The sequence below is a fragment of the Puma concolor genome, chromosome E2 (genome assembly GCF_028749965.1).
Source record: "Puma concolor isolate L17-30 chromosome E2, mPumCon1.1.hap2, whole genome shotgun sequence".
Lineage (NCBI taxonomy): Eukaryota > Metazoa > Chordata > Mammalia > Carnivora > Felidae > Puma > Puma concolor.
This window is the reverse complement of record NC_141681.1, coordinates 36011415-36024884: the sequence shown is the minus strand read 5'-3', so window position 1 is coordinate 36024884 and position 13470 is coordinate 36011415. Positions and strand designations below refer to the sequence as shown.

Sequence of the window (13470 nt, the reverse complement as noted above, 5' to 3'; positions counted from 1 at the left end):
GGGCAGAGCCTGCTTAGGATTCTCTCTCCCTTTCTCTCTGCCCTTCCACTACATGCGTGCTCTGTCTCTCTCTCTCTCTCTCTCTCTGTCTCTGTCTCTGTCTCTGTCTCTGTCTCTCCCTCTCTAAAAATAAATAAATAAACATTAAAAAGACCAGATTTTTATTTATGATTATTTTTTGCTTTAGTTGGAAAAAAGTTTTATTTTTCTGATTCTTCCAGCAATTTTTCAAGTATGATAAATTCATCTTAAATTTTCTTAAATTGACAAATTTTGGTTTAGAAAGCTCTTAACATATCAAGGAGTAAATGATGTCTTATCTGCTGCCAGATTTACTTTGGCAATGTAAATTGAAGAACCAAGGATTCATTTTTAAGTATAGGATAATTATTCAAGATAAAATCTATATAAAGGGGAAAGTTATAGCTGAAAATACATCTGAATATTTAAGAAATAACAATAATGAGGAATTTTTAAATGTGAGGAAGTTTAGTACTTAAGAAAATGTGATGAACATTTGGGGCACCTGAGTGGCTCAGTTAAACATCTCCAACTCTTGAATTCAGCTCAGGTTATGATCCCAGGGTTGTGGGATTGAGTCCTTTGTTGGACTCCATGCTGAGTGTGGAGCTTGCTGGGGGTTCTCTCTCTTCCTCCCTCATTCCCTCCCTCCCTCTGTCTATTCCCTCCCACCCCCCCCCCCCCCCCCGCTCACCTACACGCTCTCTCTCTAAAATAAAATAAGTAGTTCTCTCTTTTTTTTTTTTTTTTTTTTTTTTTTTTTGCTGAGTCTCTGGTTTGGGAATCAAAGGAATGCTGGCTTCATAGAATGAGTCTGGAAATTTTCCTTCCCTTTCTATTTTTTGGAAAAGCTTGAGAAGGATAGGTATCATCTCTGCTTTAAATGTCTGGTAGAGTTCCCCAGGGAAGCCATCTGGTCCTGGACTCTTCTTTGTTGGGAGATTTTTGGTAACTGATTTCAATTTCTTCACTGGTTATGGGTCTGTTCAAGTTTTCTATTTCTTCCTGTTTGATTTTGGAAATGTGTGGGTGCTTAGGAATTTGTCCATTTCTTCCAGGTTGTCCAATTTGTTGGCATATAATTTTTCATAGTATTCCCTGATAATTGCTTGTATCTCTGAGGGATTGGTTATAATAATTCCATTTTCATTCATGATTTTATCTATTTGGGTCATCTCCCTTTTCTTTTTGAGAAGCCTGGCTAGAGGTTTGTCAATTTTGTTTATTTTTTCAAAAAACCAACTCTTGGGTTTATTGATCTGCTCTACAGTTTTTTTAGATTCTATATTGTTTATTTCTGCTCTAATCTTTATTATTTATCTTCTGCTGCTGGGTTTGGGGTGTCTTTGCTGTTTTGCTGTTAGATTTTGTATTTGGGATTTTTCTTGTTTCTTGAGATAGGCCTGGATTGCAATGTATTTTCCTCTCAGGACTGCCTTTGCTGCATCCCAAAGCGTTTGGATTGCTGTATTTTCATTTTCATTTGTTTCCATATATTTCTTAATTTCTTCTCTAATTGCCTGGTTGACCCATTCATTCTTCAGTAGGTGTTCTTTAACCTCCATGCTTTTGAAGGTTTTCCAGACTTTTTCCTGTGGTTGATTTCAAGTTTCATAGCATTGTGGTCTGAAAGTGTGCATGGTATGATCTCAATTCTTGTATACTTATGAAGGGCTGTTTTGTGAGCCAGTATGTGATCTATCTTGGAGAATGTTCCATGTGCACTCGAGAAGAAAGTATATTCTGTTGCTGTGGGATGCAGAGTTCTAAATATATTTGTCAAGTCCATCTAATCCAATGTATCATTCAGGGCCCTTGTTTCTTTATTGATCCTGTGTCTAGATGATCTATCCATTGCTGTAAGTAGAGTATTAAAGTCCCCCGCAGTTACCACATTCTTATCAATAAGGTTGCTTATGTTTGTGATTGTTTTATATATTTGGGGGCTCCCGTATTTGGCACATAGACATTTATAATTGTTAGCTCTTCCTGATGGATAGACCCTGTAATTATTATATAATGCCCTTCTTCATCTCTTGTTACAGCCTTTAATTTAAAGTCTGGTTTGTCTGATATAAGTATGGCTTTCTTTTGACTTCCATTAGCATGATAAATAGTCCTCCATCCCCTCACTTTCAATCTGAAGGTGTCCTCAGGTCTAAAATGAGTCTCTTGTCAACAGCAAATAGATGGGTCTTGTTTGTTTTTTTTTTTTTTTTATCCATTGTGATACCCTATGTCTTTTGGTTGGAGCAATTAGTCCATTTATATTCAGTGTTATTATTGAAAGATATGGGTTTAGAGTCATTGTGGTGTCTTTAGGTTTTATCCCTGTAGTGATATCTCTGGTCCTTTGTGGTCCTTGCAACATTTCACTCGCAGAATCCCCCTTAGGATCTCTTGTAGGGCTGGTTTAGTGGTGATGAATTCCTTCAATTTATGTTTGTTTGGGAAGACCTATATCTCTCCTTCTATTCTGAATGACAGACTTGCTGGATAAAGGATTCTCAGGTGCATATTTTTTCTGTTCATTGCATTGAATATTTCCTGCCATTCCTTTCTGGCCTGCCAAGTTATAGATGCAAAAATTCTCAATAAGATATTAGCAAATCGAATTCAACAGCATATAAAAAGAATTATTCGCCATGATCAAGTGGGATTCCTTCCTGGGCTGCAGAGCTGGTTCAACATTCGCAAATCAATCAATGTGATACATCACATTAATAAAAGAAAAGATAAGAACCATATGATCATATCAGTCGATACAGAAAAAGCATTTGGCAAAATTCAGCATCATTTCTTAATAAAAACCCTCGAGAAAGTTGGGATAGAAGGAACATACTTAAACATCATAAAAGCCATTTATGAAAAGCCCACAGCTAATATCATCCTCAGTGGGGAAAAACTGAGAGCTTTCCCCGAGATCAGGAACACAACAGGGATGTCCACTCTTACTGCTGTTGTTTAACATAGTGTTGGAAGTGCTAGCATCAGCAATCAGACAACAAAAGGAAATCAAAGGCATCAAAATTGGCAAAGATGAAGTTGAGCTTTCACTTTTTGCAGATGACATGATATTATACATGGAAAATCTGATAGACTCCACCAAAAGTCTACTAGAACTGATATGTGAATTCAGCAAAGTCACAGGATACAAAATCAATGTACAGAAAACAGTTGCATTTTTATACACTAATAATGAAGCAAAAGAAAGAAATAAACTGATCCCACTCACAATTGCACCAAGAAGCATAAAATACCTAGGAATAAAGCTAACCAAAGTTGTAAAACATCTGTATGCTGAGAACCATAGAATGCTTATGAAGGAAATTGAAGAAGATATAAAAAAATGGAAAAACATTCCATGTTCATGGATTGGAAGAATAAATATTGTTAAAATGTTAATACTACCCAAAGCTATCTACACATTCAATGCAATTCCAATCAAAATTGCACCAGCATTCTTCTCGAAGCTAGAACAAGCAATCCTAAAATTTGTATGGAACCACAAAAGACCCCAAATAGCCAAAGTAATATTGAAGAAGACAACCAAAGCGGGAGGCATCACAATCCCAGACTTTAGCCTCTACTACAAAGCTGTCATCATCAAGACAGCATGGTATTGGCATGAAAACAGACACATAGACCAATGGAATAGAATAGAGACTCCAGAATTGGACCCACAAAAGTATGGCCAACTAATCTTTAACAAAGCAGGAAAGAATATCCAATGGAAAAAAGACAGTCTCTTTAACAAAGGGTGCTGGGAGAACTGGACAGCAACATGCAGAAGAATGAAACTGGGCCACTTTATTATACCATTCACAAAAATAAACTTAAAATGGATGAAGGACCTGAATGTGAGACAGGAAACCATCAAAACCTTAGAGGAGAAAGCAGGAAAAAACCTCTGTGACCTCAGCCACAGCAATTTCTTACTTGACATATCTCCAAAGGAAAGGGAATTAAAAGCAAAAACGAACTATTGGGACCTCATGAAGATAAAAAGCTTCTGCACTGCAAAGGAAACAATCAACAAAACTAAAAGGCAACCGACAGAATGGGAAAAGATATTTGCAAATGACATATCGGACAAAGGGCTAGTATCCAAAATCTATAAAGAACTCACCAAACTCCACACCCGAAAAACATAATCCAGTGAAGAAATGCACAGAAAACATGAATAGACACTTCTCTAAAGACATCCAGATGGCCAACACGCACATGAAAAGATGCTCAACTTCTCTCCTCATCAGGGAAATACAAATCAAAGCCACACTCAGATACCACTTCACGCCAGTCAGAGTGGCTAAAATGAACAAATCAGGAGGCTATAGATGCTGGAGAGGAGGTGGAGAAACGGGAACCCTCTTGCACTGTTGGTGGGAATGCAAACTGGTGCAGCCGCTCTGGAAAACAGTGCGGAGTTTCCTCAAAAAATTAAAAATAGATCTACCCTATGACCCAGCAATAGCACTGCTAGGAATTGACCCAAGGGATACAGGAGTGCTGATGCATAGGGGCACTTGTACCCCAATGTTTATAGCAGCACTTTCAACAATAGCCAAATTATGGAAAGAGCTTAAATGCCTATCAACTGGTGAATGGAAAAGAAATTGTGGTTTACATACACAATGGAATACTACATGGCATTGAGAAAGAATGAAATCTGGCCTTTTGTAGCAACATGGATGGAACTGGAGAGTGTTATGCTAAGTGAAATAAGTCATACAGAGAAAGACAAATACCCTATGTTTTCACTCTTATGTGGATCCTGAGAAACTTAATGAAAGACCATGGGGGAAGGGAAGGGAAAAAAAAAAAAAGTTAGGGAGGGAGCCAAACCATAAGATAAGAGCCTCTTAAAAACTGAGAACAAACTGAGGGTTGATGGGGATGGGAGGGAGGGTAGGGTGGGTGATGGGTATTGAGGAGGGCACCTGTTGGGATGAGCACTGGGTGTTGTATGGAAACCAACTTGACAATAAATTTCATATTAAAAATTAATTAAATAAAATAAAAAGACTTAAAAAAATGTAATGAACTTTTAAATGTACACTCTTTCATATAAATGTTAATCATATTATTTCTATTTTTACAGGTGGTACTTAGCCAAAATAAAATATTTTTCTTTGATGACAGGTATACCAGAGAAGCAGGGGTTCGCTCTCTGGATAGGAAGTTTGGAGCCATTTGCCGAGCTGTTGCTGTGAAGGTGGCAGAAGGACAACATAAAGAAGCCAAGTTGGACCATTCTGATGTGGCTGAGGGAGAAGGTCTGTGACTTTGATTTGGTACTCTCAGGCTTGGTGGGAGGAGGCCATGGCAAAAAAGAGTTGGATGTGGAGGGGTGGTGTTGGATAGTCCTTGGAGCAGTGGCACATAATACTCCACCGGTAAAGACGTCCAGTGAATAAGTAATAACTTAACATTGATGTATTTTATTAAGAGGATTCTCTTTTACAAATAGTACAGAGTTTAGGCTGGAATAATACTCAGTATTAATGCTTTAAGGGTATCATAAATTTCTCCAGATTTATGATGGTAAGCTTTACGTATGAGTTCTGGTGTTCTCTTTTTTCCCTTTGATCCACACTGTTGTTGAGTCTTTCAGTATTTATACCATAGAAAATTATTACAGCAGTTAAAAAAATCCAAGCTGTCCAAATACCTCACAGGTAGATCTTTGTACTCTGGAAGAGCTTTATATATAATAATTTGTTTGTCTTACACATTTTCTTTGATAGGTATACAATTAAAATGTAATTTAAATTATTTTTTTCTTAAATAATTGTGGAGGTGGTGATGGGAAAAAAAAAGAAGCGTTCTATTACTAAATCAAATGTGGACATTTCCATTGGTACCCGGTTTGCAAGTTTTAATTTGTTGCCCCAGACCTGTACAGGGTCTCAGTTCATCATCCCATGCTGCTTGCCAAAACTTGCTTTAACAAAACATGACTTGAGCAGAAGGGAATTGGAATTTTCTCTTATAGTAAAAAGATTTGTTAGATGTCCTACCATTTCCATAGCTCTTCCTAGAAAGGAGTTTGATGAATGTGGTTGGAAAACTGTAATTTGTGAGACACATAGTGGAACAGATGTAAAAATCTTCCCTGTTTTTCCTTGTGTTGCTAAGCACAGTACATTTTACATGTTATCATCAAAAGAGTAGACTTTCATATAATCATCCTGTTTCCAGTATGATGCTTCCACCCCTGCTCCTACTGTGCCAGAACCTTCCTGGTTTGCTTTCTCCAGGGCGTAAACTTCCCATTTCTGTTCAACTAGAGAGGATAGTGCCCTGGTTCTGTGGAGTAGGGGTAGGGATCTTGAGCTCTAATTGTTTCTTACGCAGACTTTAACATTTTTATGTTTAGTACTGTACATTACCCATCAGTATTTTCAGGGGTACTTCGAATTCCCTAGCTTTTGTAGGATTGTATGGACAACTCCCCTTCCCCCACAGACGTTAAGGCTTCTCCTTTCTCTAGGTTAAATGTTTGTTACTTCCTGTTCACCTGCTGTTTTCCATAATACTGTCAGCATCTCTTATTAGCTGTTGTCTTCTGTCTTAATTCTTTTTGTCCTTAAGGGTTTATACTTTCTTAATTTCTTAATTGTCATTTTAGTAGGACTTGGAGAGGAAGTTTAAAGATAAACACTTGTTCAGACCATTATTTTCAAAAATCTGAATTTTCTTTTAAAATTTTTTAATGTTTATTTATTTTTGAGAGAGACAGAGTGCAAGCAGGGGAGGGACAGAGAGACAGGGAGACACATAATCTGAAGCAGGCTCCAGGCTCTGAGCTGTCAGCACAGAGCTGGATGCGGGGCTCGAACCTACGAACTGTGAGATCATGACCTGAGCCAAAGTCAGATGCTTAACTGACTGAGCCACCCAGGTGCCCCTCAAAAATCTGAATTTTTAAAAAATGCCCTAAATGAGTGGTAACCTATCAAGAATGGAATGAATCACTGGTGTAGCTGACAGTGACAGTGGAGAACTGAGGTGTTTTTCCCCTTTTTCTCTTTCTAAATGTAAGACCTAGATCCTCCTGAATTTCCTCCTTTTTATTCTTGCAACACTCCCTTTGTGCTGTGGCCTGCAGGCCAAAGGAAGCTTACCATAGTCATGCAGTGCTTAACGTTTATATATATGTCCATTAGCATATTTCTAACAATGTCTGTGATCATATTAGCTATTTAAGGATAACCCTGAAATATTCAAGAACTTGTTCAAACAGCTTGTGAACTGTATGGAAACATGCATTTTTTCATGGCAACATTTATTTGGTTACTTTTTCTTAATCCATGATTCACAGAACAAACCCTAAATGATAACATAACTAAGCAGATTTGAGTAGTTAAGATACTACCTAGGTCATCTAGATAAATAATTAGGATAAATACTTGTCTCTTGATGGTGATTTTGGTTGTGGTTCTCATTAGATGCCTGTGGACTCTACAGTGATTCAAATATTGTAAGATACCCTTGAGTTTACTATAAATGACTCTCCTCCAGATTTTAGTAAGATAATTATAAGGTGTCTTGAAATTAGTGTTTATCAGCTCAACCAATCCAAAAGGAACATTTCTACAAAAGAGTTAATACTAGGTTTTTATGCCAGAAAGTTCAAATGGTGCAAGCTTAATAACTGAAAGTTCCTCATTAAGAAATGAATTATTTAACATCAGAGTATAAAATAGAACAGTTGTTTTAGAAACTTCAAGGAATGCAGTGAGGGAGTTATTTTTAATGTTAAAATACTGCTGGACTTGGAGTTACTGCCAGGAAGAAAAGTAATTTCAGGCCACAAGCTTCAAAACAGGCAGAAACCTCCAGTGTATCGAACACACTTTCTGGAGTAGGCCCAGAAACACTGGTCTGTGAACAGTTGTCTTTGTATTTGTGGGGTCTGAACTGGCAGTTAAACGGAACAAATAATAACGGAATTTAAAAGCCTGGTGAGATTTATAGTTGATCCGCGTTTGAGGAGGAATATTTATGGTTTCGGTCACTTACCCATGAAGTATGGGAATTATTTCATAAAAGCAGTACTGCCTGTGTTTTTCGCATGTTACTGTAGTATTCTGAATTGTATTTTTTTCCTTCCGGGATATTGGTTGTGTTGGGAGATTAAAAAAAAAAAAAAATAGGTGGCTAAAGTTTTATTCTCCTTTTTGCCTGCCTTTAGCTATGGACACACATGTCTGATTTACTCAATTTTGCATACTTGGATGTTTCTCTGTAAAGAGTTAGGCAAATGTCCATTTGTTCCAGTACTTATGTATCATATGTGTCCATTTAATATCTAGTAAGATTTTCCCTTCAAAAATGATCCTCAGGAAATGATTTGTGTTCTAATCAATCCTTATAGTTTTTCAGAATATGGAACATTCTCAATTATTTTTGAAAAATAATAGTATTTATTGGTGAAACTACATTAAACTTAACCTCAAGATGCTAGTTTCTTACTTTCATAGAAAGAATTGAAAAATTAGCTAGAAAAAAAAGAAATAACACAGATTTAATGGTTATTCATGAAGTATATAAGACGCCATTATAAATAAGCTTTTAAAATATCACTTAAAGGAATACTGTGTTTATGTTATAAACTCACAGATAAACACTTCTAGGAACGTGTAAGGAGTGAATGGGTACTTTGGGCCTGGGATGAAATTTCCAGTGGTGGCATCATACACAGGTTCAAGAATGACTGTGTCCTAGACAGTCTTGATAGCTAGTTTAGGGTAAGTCCTCCAGCTTTGTTCTTCAGGATTGCCTGGGCTATTGTAGGTCCTTTATTATTTTTTTAATGATTATTTATTTTTGAGAGAGAGAGACAGGAAGCAGTAGAAGGGCAGAGAGAGAGGGAGACAAAGAATCCCAAGCTGCCTCTGTGCTGTTAGCAAAGCAGGGGAAGGGCAGAGAGAGGCTGACAGAATCCCAAGCTGGCTCCAAGCCATCAGTGCAGAGTCTAGTGCAGGGCTCGAACCCAGACACTACAGGATCATGACCTGAGCCAAAATCAAGATTCAGGTGCTCAACTGACTGAGCCATCCAGGTGTCGCTGTAGGTCCTTTAGCCATGTAAATTTTAGAATCAGCTTGTCAATTTCCACAAATAAGTAAATAAAACCTCCTGATACTTTGATTGCATTGAATCTGTAAATCAGTTTGGGGAGAATTGACAATTTGATATTATCATGTCTCCTAATTTATGACTAGCTTGATTTAAGTCTTAATAAATGTTTTAAGTGTTTTAATAGTTTTCAGTGATGAGGTTTTGCATATTCTTTCTTTAGATATATTCCTAGTTGCTGGATCTTTGTGTATGTATATAATTGTAAATGGTATTTTTAATTTTTTATTTTCTATTTTTTTTCTGCTACTACCATGTGGGCATACTACATTGACCTCTATTCAGCAAACTTGCCAAATTGACTTATTAATTCTAACGATAGATTCTTCTGGATTTTCTGTGTACACCATCAGTTATCAAAATTGGAAATAATGTCAGTTTCTACTTCTTCCTTTGCTGTTATTACACCTTTTATTTCATGTCTTCCCTGATGTACTAGCTGAGACCTTCAAGAGGATGTTGAATAGATATAGTGGTAATACCCAAAGTAGGCAGGAAAAAAAAAATGTGAAGAAATTACCAGCCTATATAACCTTTGTTTTGTGCCCTCAGGCGACCACTCTTCACCTAATTGATGATAAAATCTCATTTGTACAGGATTCTCAGTAGCTGTCTAGTTTGATTCAATTCATATCCCTTCACAACATTCCCCGATAAACACTGTGCCTTGCCTATTTGATTCTGTTAGCTGATGCATCTTTAGAAACTTGGCTATTTCCCAGTCCCCAAGAAAATAGAAGCTATAAGTTGGGGGAGAAAAAGCTGAGTGGTTGGGTGGTATGAGTCATAAGCAGTAGGATTTGATGTCCGTGAAAACATGCCTGTCCTCCCATTATAGATTCCCTGAGGACCCTGCTGACCACAGGTCAGACTCTGACAATTTCTGTAGTTCGGTTTGGATCTCTGTTTGGGTTGTATTTTATCACGTATTGTTTCTCTGGTACCTTTGCCTTGGGTATGATAGTAAAATCGACCTAATATTAAGTGGAAGAAGGTAGACATAATATGCTTAATTTTTTGGTATGTCCCTTCCAGACAACTTCACAGTTAAAAATGTGTCAAGATAAAATATTTGAATTTTACGGCACCAGTTCTCCTCATCTGTTAACTTTAATTCTCCCAGTGCACCCACAACTGACTGGGGGAGGACAGGTACCCTGCTGCATTAGCACATCTGCTTAGTATTGCCAGGAGCCAGTGGGTCAGAGGCCGTGGGAAGAACCATGTGCTGAGGGAGTTTGGATGCCTGCTCCTTGCTTATTGTGCTTTTGTCACTGTACGTGCCATTCATTCTCGAGGCTAGCTCTTCTCCTAGCCTTTCTCGGGTCCATTTCCGGGAGGAATCCTCTTCTGTTGGGCCACCTTCAGTGTTCTTTGTTGTGGCTTCCTGCCATTGACTTCTCAGGCCCTGAGTATCCTTTATGATAGTTATTTTAAGTGTGGCTCCTTTGTAACCAAAACAGGAAGCTGTTCCTGCAAGAGAATCAAGTGTTTTGATTCTTTCAGCTGTTTTTTTTTTTAATCAGTCCTCTGTAAATCTGAATCCTACCAATTCTCTCGTCACTCGTCTGCTGTCATGAATGTCATGAATACATTTCTTGTATCAGTGGAGAATACTGTAATTGAAGTAGTACAATGGAGAAAACATTGTAATGTTTTTAGGAAGTGACCTCTGAGCTTTATGTAACTTTTTGCTAAGTTCTTTTGTCTTTGACTTCTTGGAGCAGTCTTGTACTTGTTGCAAGAACTGTCCCTATCTTTTGGATTTTACATTAGTTATCTAGTGCTGTGTAACAAATTACACCAAAATTTAGTAGATTAAAGCATTTAACAAACATTTATCATCTCACAGTATCTATGGGTCAGGAATCCAGGAACAGCTTAAACTTTGCTGGGGGAGTTATGGCTCAAGACCTCCCATGAGGTTAGACTCAAGCTGTCAGCCAACTTGAAGGCTTAACTCAGGGAAGATGTGCTTCCAACGTCACCTCCATGGTGGTTAGCAGATTTCAGTTCCTTGCTGACTATTGGCCAGATCTTCAGTCTGTCACCATATAAGGCTCTCCCTACTCTCACGACATGGCCACTGGCTTTCCCCCATAAGAGTGATATGTGAAAGGGAAAGACAGAGAGTCTAGAACAGAAGCTATAATCTGATGTAGTCATCACTTCTCCCACATTCTGTTGGTCACACAGACCAACTCTGGTACAGTGAGAGACGGCACCACACAGGCATGTGAAACCTAGGAAGTGGAGATTGCTGGGGGTCATCTTGAAGACTAGCTCTCACAGATTCTTTTTTTTCTTTATTTTAAAGAAGGCTTTTATACATCTCATGTCTGTTAATACAGCCCCCATTTCTGAGAGTTGAGATAGTTTGTTCAGAGTTCTAAAGAAAACCTGTGGTTTGGTTGTTAATAGAGAGTGGGAATTTCTGTGCTGCAGAAACAGTTAAGAGTAGCTGTGTTACTCTGCTAGGTGGGCCTTTGGGGGAGAAGAGCTTAATAAGACTCGCAGGCAAATGAGTGGTTCTTTAGCAACCACTTTTGTCAGCTTTCAGTGTGGATTTTGTTGATGTTCTTGTTTGTTTTCTTTGGGGACATAAAAACGTTGTTAGCTGTTTTTAGTGAAGCAAGGATAATTGAGTAGTTTGCTGTCACTTGGTTCCAGTCACATGTAAACGTCCTCAACTGTCTGAACCGGAATCCCGTATCTTCTTTTCTGGCTAGTGTTAGAACAAAAAAGAGAGAATAGTTTGTGTGTGTGCCTCTGAACCTGAAAACTGTACACCAGACGCTTTGACTGTTTATTTTAGATTGTTTTAATACTGAGAAGTCAGATTTTTCATTTCTGAGGAGATGCCTGTGTCTGATGGGTAAGAGGTCTTTGAGCACCTTGTAACAAGTCCCAGTTTTAGTATTTATGGACACTGGATTTAAATTGGCCCTACCTTTTCCTAATCCTGAAGTTACACAACTTTGAATATTTCTTCTTATTACAGAATTTACCAATTTAAACAGCTATAGCAATTTAGCAGCCATCACAGTCTAAGAAACTTCTTTGTCAGAAGGATTTTTCCAAGCCAACACTGAAGTCTGTGCCATTGAATCATGGCACATGCCATGCCGTTGATCATGATCCACGCGTCATACTTGAGCTGATTTCTTATCTGAGATCCAGGTCACATAAACAGGGCTTAGAAGTTTTAATTCAGCTTTGCATTTCAGTATGTAAAGCCTTTCTTCACCTGTTCTTGCTTATCTTTCCTTTGATTGTGTTAGGGCTCAGGACAAATAAAATTTTTTAATAGTCAAAGGAACTAGGTTAACTGTGGAGGAAGATGGACTAAAGAGAGAGTATTAGTCCCAAGGCACCTGGCTTGCTGGTTCTAAAGCTTTGGAGATTTGTAGGGTTCTGTTACAGCTAACTGGGTTTTACAAACCAAGATTACAAAAAAAAAAAGAAAAAAAAAATGAAATCTAGAGAATAAGAGTTTGTATGCTTAATACTTTGCATTTGTAGGGATATTAGGCAGCACATTGTGTCCAAACATGTAAAATCAAGTGATGTTTTAATGCTGAAATGAAAATATCATGTTGGCATGTAGTGCCAGTGTCATGAAGATATATTAATATTTTTTTCTGACATTTACGCTAATTTATTCATTGTTCCCTCATCAATATTGGCCTGGTTTAAGAAAGATTTGTTTGCCTATGTAGACTGGAAGGAAGTGGCAATGAAGGAAAAACCCTACTTACGTATGATAGGAGACAAAATATTTGTTATTTAAACTCTATTTTGGGACAGGAAAATCAAATATTGTCAACAAATTAAAAAGCCATTGTTTCATTTAATGAATCATATAGGAAGATGTCATGGCCTTTAAGTGTCATTCATTGTCTCATGTGATCAAAACCACCCTTTTAAGTTGCAAGATATTAATAACAATAGCATTTTTTTTAATATTACGCATGGCTTCTGCATTTTAACTGATAATCTAAAGTTTCCCAAGACTATTTTTTGAATCTCTAATACAGGAAATGAGACTTATTCATGCACAAAACCTTCTTGGAGACAGTGGTCCGTGTTCCTTTGTCTGGTACAAAGTTAAGACCCTGTGTCTTGGACCCTTGTATAGTATCTCATTCAGTCAGTGATTCAGCTTGCATTTACTGTATGCCAGGTTCTAGATTGGTTCCTGGGAAGCAGATGAAGGAAAACTCCTCTAATGAATATATTTAGTCCATTGGAGGAAGTAGATATATAAAAAATAATTTTTAGATGTGAGATGTTTCAAGCATTGTG

At 37.6% G+C, this 13470-nt stretch overlaps 1 protein-coding gene across 1 annotated transcript in view; it reads left to right on the top strand.

The window, feature by feature from the left end:
* LONP2 (lon peptidase 2, peroxisomal) overlaps window positions 1-13470 on the top strand; it is a 104710-nt gene that overhangs the window by 63007 nt on the left and 28233 nt on the right. Inside the window, exon 11 of the mRNA XM_025920780.2 lies at window positions 5164-5297. Coding sequence (XP_025776565.1) covers window positions 5164-5297 — 134 coding nt within the window. The remainder of the gene's footprint in view (window positions 1-5163; window positions 5298-13470) is intronic.